The 21,254-nt window shown below is 48.8% G+C and overlaps 1 protein-coding gene across 8 annotated transcripts in view; it reads left to right on the forward strand.

Moving 5' to 3' along the window:
• Positions 1-20,321, forward strand: part of GPC3 (glypican 3) — a 142,051-nt gene extending 121,730 nt beyond the window's left edge. For 3 of the 8 annotated variants that reach the window (XM_068956860.1, XM_068956863.1, XM_068956861.1), the window contains one exon: positions 18,811-20,318. In XM_068956860.1, coding sequence (XP_068812961.1) covers positions 18,811-18,986 — 176 coding nt within the window. In that variant the 3' untranslated portion in view covers positions 18,987-20,318. Of the gene's footprint in view, positions 1-15,673; positions 17,407-18,810 lie in introns of all 8 variants that reach the window. The other 5 variants (XM_068956862.1, XM_068956864.1, XR_011143428.1 and 2 more) reach the window with 4 other exon arrangements.
• The last annotated feature ends 933 nt before the right edge of the window (positions 20,322-21,254 follow it).

Raw genomic sequence — 21,254 nt, forward strand, 5'->3', positions numbered from 1 at the left:
TGAAGCAAAAAATGACGATGCCAAATGTCAGCTAGATTATCCTGATGGAAGAACTGGAATCATACCAACTAAAACAGTGCAATAGCTTGATTGTTGCTTTTCTATTTCAGGGGTTGGTGTCTGTTGAAATTTCTTCTTTAAATGAAAATTTGGTTGGAAGTCAAGAATTCTTTGTCACTATGCAAAATACAGCTAGAAGACAGGGAGTCGCATGTAACAGTTGGCTCAAGCTGTAATTGAGTGGCAAGTTCATTAATTCACTTTTGAAGTCAGCAAAAATGAATTTGTTTATTGACAGACTGGGAAAATTATTGGTGGCTTTAAGAGATGGCCCTGCTTATAGCAGCCTTCAGTTGGCTGTTTTTAGTACTGTGACTCTTCTGGGCCTTACAATATATTTTATGTGTACCTTTTAAAGGGTTCTTGTAGCTTTTATTCTGTGAGTTCCTCCAAAGAAACAATCAATCCACAACTGAAGAACTAGAGAGTTTGTCTATAGACAAGAATAAATCTGTAGACTAGAATAAATCTGCACTTTGAGAAAAGCCACGTCTATGTAAAAGCATCTGAAAGCAGCAAGCATATCCACTGGCTATATGAATCCCATGCTGTTGTTTTTCTGATTTTGATTTTGATTTTTAACTTTTCCAATGTTGTGCTACAGGTTGCAGATCTAAATCTGTCTGAGCAGTTTGTGTCTTGTATTTTTAGGAACTGACTTCCTCTACTTTGGTCCATTTTGAGCCAAAGCAATGAATGATGTATCAGTTTTTGAAACCTGGATCAATCAAAGACATTTAAATCCCAAGTAGTCTCACAGCTATAAATCACATGCATCACATTTACAATGCGAGCACAAGATGTTTTAAATCATTATTTTGGAATCCCAAATCAGAGCAGACCAGGCTGGTTCCTGAGCTCAGTGTAGGGTGCCTGGGTGAAATCAGACAGTTTGAGACATACTGAAGGTCAGACAAGATGATCTGCTGCTTCTGCTTTTACGCTGTACAAATTTACAAGAGTTTTGTGAATGCTTGCTTATCAACCCCATATGTCTTAGTGTTTGTAATGCCACTCTGCTGGCAAAACATTTCCTGTCTATTTGGGCTTGAACACAGGCTGTGAGTTTCAATGATAGCTTGTATAATGCCAGAGTGTCTGAGGAGACACTTTTCGACAGTGCAATTTGGGAGCTGATATATCTTTAAATCGTTACTGAGAGCAGCATTTTACATGACTGAACATATCAAAACAATTTCAAGTATGCAAAAATCTGCCTAGTTGCAATAGTGATAGTCATATTTATCTTTAAAGGATGATGAATCTATTTTCCTCTAGCTCAAAATGTGTGATTTCGTCTAAGGCTGGGAAAGACACTTCCTGACTCAGAAACTTGCTTTTCTTTTTTGTGCCTTTTTTTTTTTCTTCTGGGAAAGACAAAACTGTTTGAATGGATTTCTTTTTAAGGGACAACAATAAAGGAATATTTCAGGCAGAAGCAGACCAGGTGGTATTTGCTAATGGACTGACAAGATAACCTTACGCAGATAGTCCGGACATCGTATCTACACAGTTTGCTGCACAAAGAGCTGTTTGTATGTGAGCCTGATAGCAATGCAGCATGTTGATTGACTCATCGCGTAGGAAGGGGTGTCCCTTTCATGAGCAGCTTGGCTTTTCCTAATGCCTTACTGCAGGTAAACTGATAAGAGTGATTACGGGGATGCAATAAATGTCACCTCGGGTTATACTTCAATGGCCAGGAATCACTTTTTTGACCACCTGAGCACCACTGAAGGGGCGCAGACATGGGACAATGCTATATAGCAGGGTCCTGCACTGAGCTCCTGCTGCAGTCCTGCGACACTGTGGTGCTCAGAAACTGGCTGAACATGAGATCGGGGTTGGCAGGAGTGGGATCCACTGAAGCGCACAGCCATCATGGTGGGGATTCGGCTGCTCAGGCACTGAGAAGGATTGAACGGGAGGAACTGTGCACAGCAGGGAGACCCAAAAGTTATATGGAGTCAAAAACACCGGAAGACAAGTTCATGGAGCTAAGATCTATCAAGGACTATTAAACACAGCTTGGCTCAGGAGGAGGTTGACATGTGCATGCCTAGAAAGTGTCCTGAGGAAGTTTGAAAAGCTGCAAACATAGTTAACATAGGGCCAGGTGTCTCTATCTTGTTTAAAGGGTCTAGCAGAGGGTCTTGAGCTCTCAGCGTTGGCTATTGCATTGCCATCGGTTGCTTTGGCCTGAGATAGACGTTGTTCTAGTGGGCAGAGGTTGCTTCAGGTGGATCGTGGATGTAGCCACTTTATGGAAGATTTTTAGGGTGCAGCTTTCAGAGCACTCTTGAACTCTAAAGGGAAGAAAATGGAAAATGCTGAAATTCTCCAGGCTGTCTTAAAACTCCTGACCTTTGCCTCTTGGTTCCCCTGCTTGAATTTGAACAAATGTATGTGTTGTTAGATGGGGTACTGTGGCAATGACTTAGCAGTACGAGTTATGGCATTGCATTATGGCAACAGCTGAAGGCTCTGGGGAGCTAGTGTTTACTTAGATGTGGTCGAGCAAGAGCCTACATGGTAGTAGGTCTCCTTACCCGAGATCCAACGTGCTCTCACTTGCTGCAGACAGGGAGCGTCACACTCTTGAAAATTAGTTTTTACATCTCTCCATAAATGTATAAGTACATATCTATAAACTAATCAGGCCGGATTAAATGAAGCTGAGTGTTAAATATCTGGTAGAGCTGAAAGCTAGCATCAGCAGAAGAGTCCAAAACTGCCTGGAACGGTCCTGGAGCAGGGCTCTGCCCTGCGCTCGAGGACGAGGCTGCAGCCACGTGCTGTTGGAGTCGGACCACTTTGGGAAGCCTACTGCTGTGCTTGGTTTCTTTCCGAACAACAGGGTCATGGGTTTTAGTAAGTGGGTTTCCAGGCTGCAGGGAAAGGTGTTCCCTGAGATGAGGCTCCCAAAACGAAACCCATGAAGATCCATGCTGAACGAGCGTGTGCGTCTGATCCTGGAGCCTGGGCGCTGGTGATCGATGGTCTCCAACTGAAGGAAACCCAGACCTGTCCAGAGAGCAGCCTATCTTTTTAGGCCATGTCAAAAAGATAGCAGAAGGAGGGAGAGGGATGCTCCTCCAGAGAAATCTCTCAGGACTTGACATTTTTAATCCACGCTTCTATTTCTCTTCTCCCCACCCTACACTTTGCTGTAATTGCAAGGAAATAATATGTACTTGGGCCTGGCCTGCAAATCACTCATCAGTTCGTGTATTACCTGGACGTGATCGGTTACTGAGTCAACACTGGCCTGTTCGCTCTCAGTGTGCTTCAGAAACGGGGGAATTCATCATTCATCAGGAAGAAGCTCTCTTCGACTGTTCTGAATTAGCTGTGACCTGCTGCATGAACATCTGTCGTCCTCACTGAAGCTAACACCAGTAGTAACATGAACTGAACCAGGTGTGTCCAAATGCTGGCTCCAGTAATTCCCATGTGAATCTCTACCAGATTCTCGACCCCTCACAAGGGCGAGATAAATGAGCTGTGAACTGGAGGAAAGATGTTCTCCTTCCCACGCAGCATCTGCGAGCAGGCAGGAGACTCTGCCTTCACCATCCTTCCCCATAACCATGGCCTTTGTGGTTGCTCGGGCTTTCTCAGCTCTAAGGAGAGCATAGATGGGTTTTATCAACAAATTGCGTGCAGCCAAACGCTTCTGAATCATAAAAGCCAAGTTTGTCGCCCTTGCCAGCTCTTGTGGGTGTGTGGTGCATCACCTGGGGCAAAAAGGCTTTGACCCTGAAATTTAACCTCCCCTATGTTGCTTTTATGGCTCATTGGAAAGTTTCTGATGGGAAGACTTTGTGTTGGAAAATGCCTCTCTGCTAGAACTGGGATGCAATGGGAGTGTGCTGATTTTTGCAGGTGTTTTTTTTTTTTTTTTTTTGCTTTGAAAATAGATTGAAACATCTTTCTCTCCTCCTGCAGTGGGGAAATGCAGAAACAGCCTGTTTGCCCATACTGGAATGTAACATTGCAAGCTTTCCTTCCAAAGCGGCTTTTTGTCTAAAAGTGTGCTTGAGATTACATTTGTAATTGTACCACAGAAAAGATGGAATCTAAATGAATTGATTGGACTTTGTTGGAATGGTATGTTTTGACCTCCCAAAGTCAACTTATTTTTGTTTGTTTTTTTTTAATAATAGAAAATTTTGACGCATGTTGCCTTTGTTCTAGCTTATAGCAGTGGCACATTCCACGTTTGCTGTGGGAATGGAAATTTGGTGTTTCGACCAGCTTCTGCTGTTTCAGAAAATGTCTTTAAAGGTATTTAGGGCTCTCAAAAATATCTCGCGGTCTGTTGCTGCTTACTGTTTGCTTTTCCGTTCCTGCGGCACCTGGGCCAACTCATCCCCCGGCCAGAGCAATGCTCTGCCGTTGCCTTGCGGTGGTGGGACGCGGCGTGCTGGGGCGGCAGGCGGCCGCCTGCCCTGGGGCGGGAGCCTTGGAGGGGAGGCGAGGGGGCTGCTCCCGCGGCCGGCTGCTGCCTCGCCGCATCGCACGCTGCTGGCCGGGGCGGCCGTACTGCGGCGGCAGCTTCTCCGCGCTGCTCCGGGAGCTCGTTCGCGGCGAGCCGCGGCCGTTCGGCAGGTGGCCGGGCTGGAAGGCGATGTGTCATCGTCCCGGGGCCAGCGAGGGAGTCCCAGCAGGATTTCTGACATGCAACTCTCAACTGCAATGCGATACACATCCTTTTTCTTCTCTCCCCCCTACTTCCTGTTTTAATCCAAGTGTACTTAGTATCTTGAGTCTCTGTAAAAACGTTGGACTTGAAGCTATTTTGGAGTTGCCTGGGACCTGTGGATGCTGGAGACGCTTCCTGCATGGGGAGGCAGACATCTGCTGCAGCATGTTTTTGGGCTTTTTTGCGTTACACAGTCTGCAGTTGGCAGGTGGGAGCTGGCGGTTATTATCAGAGTCTTGAGTAATATCCTCTGCCTCCCTGATAACTCTCTGCCGGCTGCTCCGCAGCTTGGGTTCGTTTGCTTGTCCTGTTCAGTTCAGCGTAGCTAATTCCAGTAAAAAGTCAATCCAAAAAGTGGTGCGCTCCCCAAAGTCACAAGAGAGCAGAGCCTGCAATGTTTCTTCCTCTTCCCTTGTGCACACAAATCACGCGTTCAGGCAAGCGCGGAGAAGGCGAGGGAGTGAGCGCGCTTACACCGGAGCGGCTGTGCCTTCCCCTTCCCGCGAAGGGCAAACCTGCTCCCCTGGGCTGCGGCGTCCGCTGTCAGAGAGCGGCCGACGTGCCGTCGGCTTTGATTTCCGTTCCTGGCGCTTGCAGCTTTATTCCTGCCTTTGCGAAGCGTGACAGATGCTCCGGGTGTGCCCAACCGCGGGCAGCGAACGTGCCAGTGGCACCTGTCAGGCGGCGGGGAGTAGCCGCCGCAGTGGTACCCGGCTGCTTTTGCTCACGGCGCTCGTCCCCGGTCCGTGAGCGGGGAGGGCTGCTCCTTCCCCCGCGCTCGTGGGACGTCCCGGGGCGCTGCAGTGCCGGGGCTGCCACCGTCCGACGGGGCTCCCCGGCTCGGATGGCTCTGGTGTCAGCGGGAGAGCCGGGATCCTTGTGCGGAGCCGGTCCCGGAGAGCTGAGGACGTGCTTCGGTCTGGAGGCTCTAAGCAAGGGCTGAAATGCAGCCAAAAAAATCCTCCCTGAATTTCCAGAGAACGAACATCACCTGGTGGGTCAGGAAGTTATCTTGGGGGTTTGGCTGATGTCGTCCCTTCTAATTTGCTTCCCTAAATGCTTTTAGTGGCAGCGTTGTACGGCTGAAGATAACAGAGACACCGTGGGCAGAGGTAGGTCTGGTGTGGTCTGGAGTCCCCAAGGTGCGGGCGTCCCTCACGTCCCACCTTTAACCACGAATCGTTCCACCAAAATCAGTCCTGGCGTGGGTAAAGTCGGGCGCAGGCTTACGGACCTGGCTGAATGGGGCCAGACGTTTAATGCTGTGAGCAGACGCCAAATAGGTTTTTCTTACTTAGTGGCCTTAATTTATTAAATCAGTCAGCGATATTCTATGAAAAGTCGTGCCGGAAAAGGGAGCAGAGCAAGCTCTAAGTTTCCAATTTCTGCTGGATCAGGCCCCTAGAGATCTGTGTGATCTGGTGCATTGGAGGCAGTGCTGCTGCAGTGACTCATAAACAGATGTGCCCAATTTACATTGCGGCTTAATACCTTTGTTTTAAAAAAAAAAAAAAACAAAAAAAAAACCCAAGACAAATGTGTTAAAGCAGATGTTTCCAGTAAAACAAATACTTGTGTGATTTACAAACAACTTCCCACTGCCAGAGCTCATTAGGAAACGTAGGGAAAAGAAAAATAGTTCTGTGTACCAGCAAAAGAGCAAAATCCAAAGAGAAGCAAGGAGGTGTTTCTACATGTTGAATGGACAGACCTGCAGTGCAGGGGCTGGGGAGTAAGTGGTCTGAGAATGATGACAAACCCCAAATATTTACATACAGTGAGGAGCACAGATGTCTCTGTAAAAATAGTTAACCGGCTCTTGTTGTGTAGGAGGATGCAAGGTAGCCGGGACCACTGTGTGGGATGGCCCAGCGGCTCCTAAGTCACTTCTGTCCTATTGCAAACATCCTGCAGCCCCCTCTCCCGCCCCAATTTTCAAATTTCCCCAAATTTTCCAAAATGCCGGCTCTAGTTCTCTTTACAGGGGTCCCGGCCCCTTGACGGTCTGGTTGCATCGCCCGTGTCTGCGTTTTACCACCTCAAACGGGTCTGCAGACGCCTTGCACGCCGGGGGGCTCTGCAAGGTGCCGCCGCGGCACGGCGGAGCGTCCCGTTGCTCTCGCCGGCGTTGGGGCGTGCGTGCCGAGGCGCTCGGCTGTCCCCAGCCTCTGGGGACCCGCTTTCCACCGTGGCCGTCGCGGGGCCGCGGGGCGCCGAAGCGCCTGCAAGGCCGGCACTCGCGCTACGTACGACCCTCGTCCTCTTGACGGCTTCCCCGGGCTCTTCTGACTCCGTCGCTGCTTGGCGCCTGCGCCCCGGCCAAACGCTGCCACCGCCTTGGGAGCAGCCGCGGTGCCGTGCAAACCGATGGGGAGAAGGGTGGGCAGCCGGCGAGCCCCCGGCGCGCGGGAAGGGGGCAGCCCCGCGGCTTTCCCTGCAGCCGCCCCCCGCGACGCTGGCGGGTTTGCGGGGGTCCCCAGTTGCAGATTGCAGGTGAGTTGCTTTCCAGCGCAATCAGCTGTCAGTATTTACAGATGAGGCTTTTAACCAAGCCTTTAAAATTAGCTCCTCGTGTATAAGCTGCCGGGTGTAACGCTGAACGGTGCACAGAGTCGTGCTGTCACGCGCCGTCCCGACGCTCGCACGCTGTGTGTGCCCTGCACGCGTTTTACAGCACTCGCCCCCTTGCATTAACAGAAGTAAATGAACGTTTTACAAATGTGAATGTTTTATTCCATATGAGGCAGGCAGGATATTTGGAAGGGAAAGAAATGTAAATAGAATGAAGTTCCTGAGCAAGATTATGGATATGACAGGACTACAGAGCTTGGGAGTCTGTGAAAAGTGCCTCTTTTCATCCCTCTAATAAGTCCATTGCTTGCGCTCGGGAATATTTTAAGGTGCTTTTCATGCTGAATGTGGAGTTGAGCATGCTTTGCATTTCAAGCTTTGTCTATGAATCAGTAGAAGCCAAAGTTATTTCTGCTTTAAAATAACAGGAGCAGGGAACAGCTAATCTCTTTTCATTCTGAGTCCTTACATTATTTTACTGGGCAGAGTTTGTGTTGGCTACAAAACAGGGCATTCACAAAATCTATGAGAAGGAATTCAGGCTAAGAATGAAGCCTAGATTGCAGTGTGCATAAAGACTCCTTCTCCTAAGGCCATTAAGAAATTCCAAATCTGAGCTATTTTGAACAGTGACGTTAAATTAGCCTTGCTAATGTCAGTAATTCAAGCTGATAGCTGAGTTTACAAATCTACCAGATGAGGCCTTCCCATAATTACAATCTCAATGTGCTTTTCAGCAAAGGTGAGTTGGCACCAAAAAAAAAAATAAATACAAGGGGGGAAAATACTCTTTCTGTTCTGGCTTTGGAGATGAATATCTCTAAAGAACAGTTAAATGGCTGTATTGCGCCAATAAGACGTTCCCTGTCCTGGTAAGTTCATTTTACCTCTAATGTGTAAGTAGAAGAGCAGAGAAGAGACTAGTTTTTTCACTGCCTCCTTTTTTCCTGTTGTGTCTGTTTTTCAGAGGAGCGCTGCTGGTGCTGATAGTTCAGCTTTTAATTGTTTATTTTGGGGTAATAATTTCTACTGGGGAAGGAAAGAGTGTGATTGTTTTGACCTCTTTTGGCGGGAGTGGGAATCTTTGGTGGATAAATTCAGGTTAGAGGCGGCGAAGTGACAATACCTAGCGGCAGCCCCGCTCACCCCTCTGGAGAAGAAGGTGATTTCCAGGTTGTAACGCAGCTAGACGGTCCCCGTGTGATGGAAAGATTTTGAGGATACGTTTTCAAAGCCGTAAGGTGCAAAAACATGGAGCAAATAAAAATTGAATGCATTATTTAAAAGGAAGTTAATTTTATCAGAACTGAGCTGAGCTAATATAAGGGCGAATGTAAGTATTCACATCAGTACTTAACTCTGGCTGCAGTGTTCATAAAACGTCCTTTTGATCAAGCTGGAGGTGTTTTGATCCTTGTTCTATGAGCATCACTCAAAGTGGCCTAACGCTAGCTCAAAACAGGCGTCTACAGCTGCCGAAGTCCTTGAACAAGAGCAAGTGAGGAACTTGAGCGTGTGTTCTGCGAGGAATGCTAATATTACAACCTTTCCTGATGTTACAGCCTTTTTTGGTTCCAAACAGGAATGACAATACAAAAACTCTTATGAAATGGAAATTCCCAGAAGACAATTGATCTGCAAGCATTGACTGTGGATGCTTGGATCAATATATTAAAGGAAATGCCGATTTTAATGGATCAAAATAAGAATAGCATTGCCACTAAGTGTTTTGGTATCGTTGGCACAGATGCTTTTGGGCTTTCTCCAGTTGGTAACGTTGTCAAAGCCCTGTGAAACATCTTGATTTTTGTGAGGCCACCCTGATTTAATAGGACGCTTTTCTCTTGGGCGTCCGCAGGGCTGGGAGTGCTGCAGGAGTGAAAGTCTCGCCATGGCTCCTTCAGCTCCCAAACCCAAAGCAGCGCCGGCACGTTGCCCGAAGCCCATTTCTGCCTGGCGAAGAGAAAAAGCATGCAGGAAGCTTGTGGGCATCTCGGTCACCTCCGCTCCCCAATGCAGGGAGATTTCCAAAAAATCCAGATGTTTCATGCTGGGAAACGCAGCAGGTAGCGCTCCGAAGTGGTGCTTTGGGCAAATTAGGTAGAAACACCCCATTCGGCCCGGTCTGGCGGGGCCTGTTAGGGTGTCGCGATGAGGTGGCCCTTGTGGCAGGCTGCTTGCGTGCCTGCGGGCCGCTCGGTGACTGGGTGAGTGTTAAATCTGTGCTTTCTCCAAGGGCCAAAGGGAGCTGCCGTGGTTCCCGTGGCCCGGCTGCGCTGCCCCTGCGTGCGGGGAGCGGGCGGCGGGGGGCTTGGTGTCGCTCGAGCCCGGCTCTTTCTCCTTTTTTGGGAGAGTGGGAGAGGAGGGAAGCTGAAATGCACTTCTTGGTTTCAAGTGAACTTTATCTTCAATCTCTGTAATCCGTTTTACGGAGGATTTTGTATTTTAAAAGGGATTTGCAAACTTGATTATGTAGACTTTTTATTTTGATTTTCCACTGCGATTGTGACATTCCTGAGCCTGAGCCCAGCGAGTGCTAAAAATAGTGTGGAGGGGGAGGTGTTCCTCGGCGCGGACCTTGGGCTCCTCCGGTGTTGTCACCTCCCGGTGTCACAGCCGAGCCGCTGGGCTGTCACCTCCCCGTGCGCTGTGCGGGGCGGCGCTCGCCGAGCGCTCCTGCCGGAGCCGCGCAGCCCCGTCCTCCGGCACCCACCGCGGCTGCGCTTACATGCCGAAGCGCCTTCCTCCTCGAGGAGGTGTTTGAGGGCGTCCAGGTTGGTGGCTTCGAGCTCTGCAGTGGCCCTGATCGCTGGCATCTGATTGAGCCCTCTCTGCCCCTTGGAAAGAGCGTATAACGAGCTGGATCCAGCACGAGCATCGTGCACCACCGTGGCATCCTGGCGCTCGCCTGGGATGATGCCGGGTTTCCGAGCAGAGCTGCTGCTGCCGCTTGGCTCTGGCTTTCAGCTCTGTTGTGCTTCAGGCCTTGGGTTTGAGCTCTGTCCTTCCAGGAGGCAGAGAGTAAAGCCCTGGTTTTGTGTCAGATGTCGCTCTCATCCAGTAAGCAGCTGGCTTTACTTTGAGTCTGTGTTTCGGGGCAGCCTGGCAAAAGGCCGTGCAAGGCAAGGTGCTGGTTTCCAAGTCCGGTGCGTGTTCCTGGGGCGTCTTCCAGCACGCGTGGGAGGGGGACGGGATCTGAAGCCCGTGAAAAGTCGCCCAACCCTTCTTTTCTACATAAAATGGGAAAATCAGGTATGGTGATGTCTCCCCGTGCCTCCTGCATTACCCATTTTTACAGGCTGAAGTCACTTTAATGTTTCTTTAACATAGGGCCAGTTTTGTTGTTTTTTTTTTTAAGCAGCTTAAGGCAATTGAAAAAGCTAGACAGTGCTGTAGCCTCCCGGCTCACTTCTCTTGGCAGCCGGGCTTCCCAGGCACGGACAGAAGACAGCGTCCTTCCATCCACTCAGGCGCTTTAAGAGCACAAAACCCTCCTGAGATTTCTTTGGGAGCAGAGGTGGGCTCAGCAGTTGAGCAGATGTTTGCATACCGCTACCTGCCGACTGTACCCGTGGGCTGAGCGGGTCTGTCCATACCCAACCCAAATTCTTGGGTCGTGACCTGAAATCTTACTTCGAATATTTTCCTTGGCATTGTGAATTCCAGCCTCATGGAGTCGCTGTCAGTTTGATGGATCCCCTGGGTTAGGAGCCCTGCTTGGATGCTTTGTTTACACGTGTGTTAGCTGCAAAATGCCAGCCGACTTTGATTTTCCTTTTCTTTACAAGCGTAAGGGAATGGTGGATGTCCAGGGATTTTTGATTGAACATACACAAAGTCCTGGCTCCTTTCTGGTTGAAGGGGCATGCTGCTGGTTGCCTAGCTGGAGTACTAATGCCCAGAGCCCAAATCTTCCAGGCCTGAGCCTGCTTCAAGTCTGGTTTCTGCATATAATCAATCACAAAATTGTCAGATGTTCCTGGGTCCGTAACACCACCATGAGTTTTCTGATCAAGCATTGAGAAATATCCTTCTGCCCTCGGGGCTGCTTTTAGCGGATGGCATCTGGAATCTAGGGGCCATTCACATTCCTCTTAGGACTGTGTCTTGGCAGGTCTTCCTAGTGATTAAATGTCCTAAATGTGACATTTGGAGCTTGGAGAGGCTAATGCCAGCAGGTAGAGAACATGAGCTGCCTGTCCTGGCCATGCCGCAGCAAAGGGCTTTTGCTGTGCATAACTATAGTAGCTGAAAAATTAATGTGTGTTGTACTTTTCACTTTCCTGCAGTGCATATGGAAAGGATGTAAAGGCTTTGACTGTCTATTTAAGGACCAAATCAGTCCCATAGTAGAAGAGGAAAGGGCTCTACCTAGCTCCCTGGTTAGACCACTTGTTTCTGTGCCAGTAGAGTCCAGGGGAACAAAAAATGAAGGAGAAACTTTCAGCTCGGTGTGATTGTGTTGGTTTCAGTGTCATTAGAGGAAATCTGAAGCATCTTTCCAAATTTGCTGTGCTTTCACTGGGACCGTTCATTACCTCCCAAAATCAACGCTGTCCTGAGGTGGCACAGAGAGATCGGGATGGACCGCTCCATGGGCTCAGACGGCAAAGGTCTGTGCAGAGACCAGAGGGCCAGCGCAGGGAGACCAGTGGTTTGGGGAGCTGGCTCCTTCTTCTGAAGTGAAGTCCAGCTCTGGCAATGGGGGATCTGGAAGGAAATTGCTTGACCTATATTCCTGCTTCGGAAATCATTTCCTTTGTATTCATCCTCTTCTGTTTCCAGCTTTTCCTTTCTTGTTGTCCTTCTTGATTCCTGCATTTGCAGATGCTTTCGGCTTTCCATTTTTAGCTTGCTGTTTTTCAGTTCTTCTCCCTTAGTGCCTTTAGGGAACTGCTCTTTTTCTGGACAGTGCAGCTGCGTATCAGATCAGGGCATGCTGCTCCGTCATCAAAATACAAGGACTCCAGCGCTTCCAATTAATAACGCTAATGAGAATTGTTAATTGTTAATAGATTACACAAACACCTTTTGCTAAACGTGTTTTTGTGGCGCTGCTCTGCAAGCAGAGTTCAGAAACTCTTTTACTTGTTGCCAAAGGAAAAATGATTAATGCAATTGCAGACGCCAGATTCTCTTTGGGGTAAGTCTAGAGAACAGCGAGGAGCAAAGAGGAATTAATGAGTACTTTTTTAAAAAGTAAGCATAGGCCTAAGTCACTAATGATAGCCCTTTCTCCCCCACAGCCTCCAGACAAGGTGGGGTGGAGGTGTAGTCACCTGAAATGGCGTTATGGCCCAGCCCCTCTGCCCATGCCACAGGAGGTGTTGGGCTTTTGGGGGTGTTTTGTCCCTTTCCTCCATCGAAGGTTTGAGGACATCCGTGGCCAAGATTCTTGTGATAGTCATGGTGGTGGGGACCTGGGCGCACATACCTGCACCCTACACCTGGGGCTTCTTGCAGAGCTCGTCCCTGATGGCCCTGCCTACCCACAGCGGTGTGAGCATCGCTCTCCTTGGACAAGGTGGAGCGGGAGCTCCGTTGCCTCTCCATGCTGGGTGACTTGTGCTCCTGCCTGACTCAGCTCCGAAGCTTCCTTCCCCCATGACCTGGAGCCAGAAAAATTACTCTGGTTGCTACCCTCTTAAAAACCACCTGCCGTCCTGGGGGAACTTGACCCGAATCACTGCTGGTTTTGCGGTGGTGTCTGCAGTCTTTGGGTTGCTTGTAACAGCACGTTCTGGCGAGCTGTGGGCTGCAGCATGCAGGGCGCTTGGATGTGTCGAGCCAGGGAAGGTCCTGGTTTGCAACTCAGCGATTCCCAAACCCATTCCCTTGGGTTTTCTTCCATGGACATCAGTTTTACCGCTTGCTGCTGAGCCGAGCCTGGATCCCTTGGCCGTGTTGCTGATGGCAGCAGCATGATGCTGAGCCAGATTTTTCGTTTTTTTCCAAACCCAAATTGCCAAGAGCCACACCTAAATCGCGGAGGAGGAGGTGGAAGAGCACAGGCACAAGACCATGCACATGCTGTGCATCCAGCTAGGTGATCTCAGCCACCGTGCCAACCCAAGCACCACAGCCAGCCCTGGCTCCCGCTTTAATTACGTGCCGTCGCGTCCACACCTACTGCTGGGGTGTTACAGCTCCTTACGCAAGGAGACAGCTGGTGAACCTGTTGGTGCTCTAGGATTTTAGCAGTAATAAACCCAGAGGGCAAAACCTCCCTGGTAAAATAAAACCATACTTGGCTTAATGTTTGGAAGAGTCCAAAGTGTTTTTGGAAATGCAGAGGGCTGGGGATGCCAGCTCTCTGCACCCTTGTGGCCACATGCACTGTGTAACGCTGCAGATGTGTTCAGATGTTTCCTTTTAGATGCAGAGGTATGTTTGTAATAAAAGCTATTTGCATTAGAAAGCTGGGTAACTGAAGGTTGACCTGAACAAAGCTTTTGGTGTTCAGACAGGCATAATGTGTGAGGAAACTGTAGTGTTTTTCTAGATTTCAGGTGACAACACCTGTAGTCTTGAAGTGCTTGATGCCATAGAGACAGGGAGAGCGGGAAGCCGGGGCAGGCAGTCTGATCTGCAATATCGCAGGCTCTTACATCTCATCTTATAACGAGCTCGATAACTTGAGGTTCGCTTGAACATCTCTCCCTTTGAGGAATCCAGTCTTGCTTTGGAGACATCCAGATGCTCTGCAGTTTGTTCTGCAGACTAGTTAGGCTCACTGTTTGAAAAAAATAAGGCAATACGCTTGAGAGACTGTAATTCTCATCTGTAATAGTAGCATGTGCTCTCTTAGACCTGTCCTGAAGGACACGCACCAGGTAGATGTTCACAACTGACCATGAGAGCTGCAGGAGCTTGAAAAGCTGTCCTGCTTGTCGCTACTCAATGTGTTTTGTGCTTATTGAAAACATATGGTCACGATCCATTCCCTAGTCCCTTTGCACCACAGAGTGTCCGTCATCTGCAAACAAGAGCCAGCACCATGTCACCGCGAGCGCTTTGGCCCACTCGGCTGCCGTGTTTCATGAGCCCGCTGTGTTAAGCAGGACGGTTTCACCCGGCGGAGGGATCCCCTTTGCAGCCGTTGCCGCTGCACAGGGCACCAGCAGAGCTATGGAGTGACTCTGAGAAGCAGTTTTTGTGCATGGACATCAATTATGGATATGTTACTATATTAGGTCCATTGCTGAAGCCATCTGCTGGGGCAAGCTTGGCAACCAGGCGGCCCAGATGCCTGGCTGTGGGATGACATTCCCTGGCTCTGGGCACTCGGCAGCAGCCCTCCTTTCCCAGCTTTGCTAGCAGAGCTCCCGTGCACCCGAGCCAGCCTGCTGTAGCTGTGCTCTGTCCTCTTGGATGTCATTTGCTGCAGAGGCATTTGCTACCAGTTATCTGCTTCAGACTCTGTTGCCCTTTTAGGGTTAAAAAGGGGTGTTTCACTAGGCACCAGTGTATTTTGTGCAGGAATTTGCATGCCTGCTGTAACGCTCCCTGCATGCCAGTACTTATCCTTCTGGCTTTCTTCTGTGCCAGCTGCAATGGAAGTTATTATGCCAGCTCAGAAACAATCTCCTCCCAGTTTAGCTGTCTTTTGTAGATGTGTCCAAAGCTAGTGCAGTTCAGGAAGAACATTTTAATGATTTGTGCCTGATAAGCTTGCGCAGAGATGGTGCACCTAATTCTAATGGTAATGCACGGGAGAACGTCACCGCTGCGGAAAGTGCGTATTTTAGACTTGGCAGCAGTTTACGTGAGCGTCGTGCAAGCTGAAGCAAGAAAGTCCATTGAAGCTTTTTGCTGTTTGGGGAGCCAAAAGTGCAGCCACGTTGTGTTCCCGGGGCTTTTGTTGCACAAGACACTTCCAGGGGGATGGTTGGGTTCAGCTGGAGCCCTTTCCTGAGCTGCGTAAGGATTCTAGGAATCAGCACAGCACACGCTGCTTGCACGCGAAGAGCCAGCAGAGCTCCTGATTGACTATTATTTTAAGGGGATTATCTAACGCATGGCCCAGAGGACACGGAGGGCCAAAACGAGTGAAGATTGAATGCGTAATTAGTGCAGATTGTTGGTAATACCCTCCAGACTCTTAACTGATTATAAACAGAAACAGATTTTTTGAGTTTTTCCCCAGAAATGCCTTTGCAGGCCAAAGGGCCGCTTTGTAGCAGAAAACTGTTGCAAATTAGAGTGTGCAATCGGGGCTGGGGCAGTAGCGACCTTAAAAGCAGAAGATGGCTGGAAAGGGGGGCTGTGCGGGTGACTGGGAGGGTGTATGTGGCGGTTTAGCTGCCTTTGCCCTAACAGCCCTCTCCTCCCCAACAGGTCTGGGAGCTCGAAGTACTTCACTCCACAGTGATGTGGTGGTGATCTTCTGTACAAATTGGGGAGCTTAATGAAAACTGGACAGCTGAATGAAGCCCACTCAGGAAATACCTGATTAGGAATGTTTGTTAATCTGGATTCCTGCGTTTTGAGATATGGTTATTATTGCTTTTTGTTTTTAATGTTGGTTTTGCTTGGACTTTGTTATCAGCTGGCCCTCTGGTCTGTTAGAAGTGAACACCTTTTTTTTTTTTTAACCCACACACATGCACACACAAGGTCACTAGAAGTTAAATGAAATGGATTTGCAACAGATATGGACCCATTATTGACACAAAATAAAAGACACATGGCTAAATCCATCGGCCTCAGACTACAATTGGAAATAATGCAAGGAGCATTTAAATTAAAAGCCACACCCAAGCCCAAAACTTCTGAAGCCGTTAAACAAAGCTAGGAAAATATCTCGCAAATCTCTGATGACAACAGGGTTTCTGTTTCCTTCTTTGAAATTTGATCAAAGAGAATGAGAAAACCAGAGTTCCCACTAGGGTGAAATTCTGTAATTTCAAAAATTGCCTTTTCTCAGATTCAGGAGAAATCTAAGAATTTGAAAATTTCCCATGTTTAAAAAAAGAAAAGTTTGAAATTATCACTTGGGTACACGTTGGGTGAACATTTCCAGCACAGTTCAAATGTTGTATTTTAAACTGTGTGGAAACCCTGGTCTCATAAATTTTAAAGTTTCAGAATGAAATTTTAGATGGAAGCGTCAAAACCCTTTTTGCTCTTAAGGACTTTGTTGGAAGCACTCGTTTCACATCTTTTCTAAACTGAATGCAATTGTAGTTGCCTGGTTCCTGTGGACTTTTTTGGTTTTCCCAAAATGGTGTGCTCTAACAGAAAATGTTTCCCACAAGCTTTACTGCTTTGCTGCAGAGGCCCTGTCCTGGGAGGTGCCAATGTGGGTTGGTGAGTGAGGATAAGGTGCCTATGGGGCCTCTCTTATGTTTTAGGAGTCTTTGAAGTATGCGGACACACCTTCCGGAGCCCGAACTGGCAGGCAGAGTGCATCCATTCCCATTGATTTTGTTGTTCTGATAGGATGATGTACCGGCCATCGAGTCTTGTGATCGGTTTGTTAAAAGACTCAAATAATCTTCTGTTATTTTATTAAATCACTTACTCATTCTGTAGAAATGGGCTTGGGAAAATAAGATGGTGCAGCCAGGCTGCCCCAAAACTGCTGTCCTCTTCCCCTGCCTTGCTGGGACGAGTCCTAGAAAAGCGAGACCCCTTCTTTTGCGGAGTGAAGAAAGCTTTTGGCTCTGGATCCTTTCCTGGGTGGTGACTGCTCTGCCCAGTGGTGTGAGCAGCTCTGGATGGCAGTGGCGTATTTGCACCAAATACCTTTTACCATGTATATGTTGTATTTATATCAAATATCATATTAAGAGGAAAAGAGAGAGCTGTGGAGATGAGGAATCATCAGCATCTATGGGAGTCTGGATAAGTTGGAGAGTGCTTCCCAGGCAGATTTGGCTTGCACCTGGCCCTTTGTGTATATGGATGTTTGCTCCCTTTCAGTCATTTGTGACCCTCTTTGATGGCCTGGGCTGACTCACTTGTCATGCTAACATCTTTATGCTTTTGTTTTGCAGTGTTTGGGTATTTTGATGAAGAAATACTGCCTGAGTGTTTGCCTTGGCAATGATGTTCACTGGATTGATGTGGTATTTTTTAGCGGGAGTGTTTATTCAGCCTCTTGGATTCTTTCTCAAGGGTGGGGTAGAATGATCCAAGCCCATGAGTATGCTGGAGATCCACAAGAGCTTGTGAAAGGCTTGAGCCAGGGTCTTTTCTGCTAGAAACCAGCTCCCTCGACTTCCAAAGGCCAAGCTCTGGTGATGAGAGGGACTGGCTTAACTGGTTCCTGTCCAGGATAGGAACCTGGACCCCAGAAGGGGATGGCAGCAACATGAGAAGGGGAGCAAGTCCCCTTCTGCACCAGCTGGGTCCAGATGCTCTGCAGGTAGGAACATCCCAGGTGGATCCAGCTAATGGCAGGGCAGTCAGTAGCATCTTAAAGCGTCCTTTGCTTTTTGTTCTCGGTCCTGAGGATTGCTGTGTTTTAGCCCTTCCACACTGCCTATCTGGGCTTTGCTGATATTCTTCCTTGTCCCAGGGAGGCCAGGGGGCCTCTGACTTACTGGTCAGCAGGTCTTTTGTAACCACTGATGGGATTGTCACAAGGTTTTCCCCGTTAATGTCATGCTCCACTGAAGTGTTAACTCTGGTAGATCAAAACTTTTATAGTAGATGTTTTCTGGACTGGAGCTCCCATATGCTTTGTCTGCAAGTCCCTGTATTGCAACACTGCTACGCCAGGGGTGCACGATCCTTTCACATTGCTGCTCTCCAGTGCTTTGATGGTGTGGGCAGGGAATGGGATGAGCAGGTTGAAAGTGCTGTAATGAACATATTTTGCACACACTTATGTAAGGCTCCAGTAATGCGGAGATCTTCAGTTCCTCAAACCAGGAGGTATTTGGTGAGCACGGCCTTGTGCTGGCTCTGGATTTAGGGGGAACATTTGTGCTTGCCTGGTTTTCTTCACTCCTGCACGTGTCCTTGCAGTATGTGGCGAGCAGACCTGTTTTGCTTTGCTAAACACCCACTCTGAAGCTTAGCTGGTTTTCTTTGGGAGTAGCTCTTCACTAAGCCACTTCCCCTTATCTTTCTTGGTTTGTTCCTGGGGCACCTGATAGTTGTGTTTTTTTGGTCTTTCCAAGCATAGGGTTTGTTGTAGAGTATTGGGAGGCGCTCTGAGACCAGGGCTGGGCAGAGGGTTGACAAGACGTTCACTAGGCTCTTCTGGCTTATTCGTCTTTTCCATCGGTTGCCATCAGCTGCAGGGAACTGCACTCAGGGACCAAGTCGGTCTCTTCCAGTCCTAATGCCTGTTACGCAGGTTTTGCATGGGTGAAATCTGCCTCGCTGCTGGGAGCCCGGACCTCATGTGGGTCTGTGCTGGTGGTTTGTTCAGAGATGGGTCTCGAACGCAAGAGCATCTTTGTTTTCTATGGTTGTTGTTTTCTATGGTGTTTTTCTAACCAGCTTTCTCCTTCTGCTTTCAGAACTGGCCTATGACCTGGATATCGATGATGCCTCTGCAAACAAACAGCTTCTGAATCATCAAAGCAAAGACGGTGCCGTGGTTGCCAGCAGTGACCCTGAAAGTCCGGCCCTGCGCCTAGGCCCTGCTGCTGTTGTTGCCCTGGCCGTGCTGCAGATGCTAGGCCACGGGCTGTGACCGGCACCTACAGCAGACGTGCTCGTTGATCAGCGTCTTTCCATGCCTTTTTTTTAATGAGGAAAACATTCTGAACCTCTCTTGAAATATATGCACATTTCCAAAGACAGGGCAAATGACTTGGGTTGTTTTTATAAAATAATATGATATCTTCACACACACACACACACACACACACACAAAAAGCATTTGGTCGTGATAAACTAGGAAATACCTAACAGTGCTTTGATAAACTAGTAAATACATAACAGTGCTTTTTAAAGATAATCCTGTTTAATATAAGAAGGTTGATATTAAATTGTGTTCTTAGCAGATTTTGAAGACTGAGGTCTCCATCACTGTTAAGTTGAAGTGCATATTTCATCTTGAGTTGTTTGAATGTGCATGGGGTGAAGAACACCTACGATTTATTATATACTCTCAGCAAATACCAGGCCCCTGTTCCTCGTTGACTTAATACAGATTCTGTCTGTAGTTCAAGTGTTTTTTGTACTTACTTCAAATTCGAGACTCACCCCTAGGAATCTGGCCAGACACATAATAAGGAGGGTGTGTGAAGATAGGAGAGATAAGGTTGAACATAGGGTGTGAGACGAGCTGCTGCGGAAGAGGAAGTGCCATTCGCTGAGCTTGCCAGGTGTCAGGTACTCGCAGGTGCCAGTGTGGCCCCGCCACAGCCAGCCCTAACCACCTCCTGGCTCCTGCGAGCACCGGGTCCACCCTCCTGCCGGCCCGAGCCTACAGCCACGACATCCCACGCCCAACACCTGGGAGTGCTCCAGTTCCCAGGTAGGCAGGAGACGGGAGGACCCAGCATGAGAGCCAGGGCAGGGGACGAGATGTCTCTTGAGGTTGCTGCTGTTGGAGACTGGGCATCTTTCCTCTCCCTGTGCTCAGCCTCGGAGCCGACATGACTGCAGGATAAAGGATGCACAAGTCAACGCTACTGCTGCTGCTGGAGCAGATTGTTTTGGGACACGCTGTCTCGGATGCATTAACTCCAAGGCTGGACGCGGGATTGGCATGACTCCGAAGAGCTGTGCCGGCAGCAATGGTCGCCCGGGGCCGGCTGCGCTCCCACCGCGGTGATGCACGCCTGCAGCGGGTAGCTTGCAGGCTGTATCACCCCTTGCTACCTAGCTGGGTCCTGCAAAGCCCTCCGACTGCAGACAGCCAGGTTCCCCCCCAGCTTCCCCAGCAGCAGTGCTGGGGACCTGGCAGCTCGCACAGCATCCTGATACAATGGCAGATGAGACTTTTGTTCAAGTGTTTTTTTGCATGTTACTTTACTTAAACTAATAAAGGTCCGTCGCTCTATGAAGGGTGCCCTGGAAGTCACCTATGGTCTGCGCCATGCTGGAGCGGGCAGCCTGGGCAAGGCCACCAGTGCCCGGGGCTCGGTCACGGCGGAAGGGCTTGGGATAGAGTCTGATTAAACGCATGGGCTGGGGCCAGGGAGTGTTTGCTTCGGTTCCAGGCCAAAATGGTTACATATTCCAGTTCAAGATGCTGCCTTTACTCAAGTGTTTGTATCTGCAGTATCTTAAGCTGCAGTGTGTGTACATATGCTTGCACACACTCACATGCACACACGTGCACGCTTTGAATGTTTTTGTGCCTCAGAACCTTTAAAAAAGCTACTTTATGTTTGGGAGAAAGTACATAAATCTGAACCTCACAATCAAAACAGTTTGGAGAGTAGAAACTTGCCCAGTTCTTACTTTGAAGTGATGGGTCTGATCTCACTGCCTCTGATTTAAAGCGTTGTGACTGTCTGCAGTGAAATGATTCACAAGCCATGCCGGAGAGAGAGGAGAGCGGGCTGTTCATCCGGCTTGTCTGTGTGCGGGGAAGTTAACTCCCAATTAACTACTGGGGACGGAAAGGAGCAGACCCAGGCTAAGCTCCGGTGTTACCTGCTGATTAACAGTCAGAGAGATTTCCTTTGGGTGTTAGACCTCTCGTGTTCAATTCGTTTTGGGGTGAACATCTTGGGGGGGTTGAGCAGTGCTGGTGCCACCCCAGTATTCACTTGATGGCAGCACAACATTTGCTTGTCGGAGCAGTTGATTTTTCCACATCCGTGCAAGCCTGACACGCTCTGTCGGCGCTCGGTCCTACACAAGACGTGACGGCTTATTACTCTTTCCGTTTAATCCGCTTTTTCCATTCTGTCGTTCACCACTGAGCAACGCTTGCTTTGTTTTGACCTTCTGTCAAGGGGAATATTTCATGTGTTAGTGAGTCAAATTACAGGTAACTCCGTCT

This window comes from Struthio camelus, chromosome 11 (assembly GCF_040807025.1).
Source record: "Struthio camelus isolate bStrCam1 chromosome 11, bStrCam1.hap1, whole genome shotgun sequence".
In the NCBI taxonomy this organism is placed as follows: domain Eukaryota; kingdom Metazoa; phylum Chordata; class Aves; order Struthioniformes; family Struthionidae; genus Struthio; species Struthio camelus.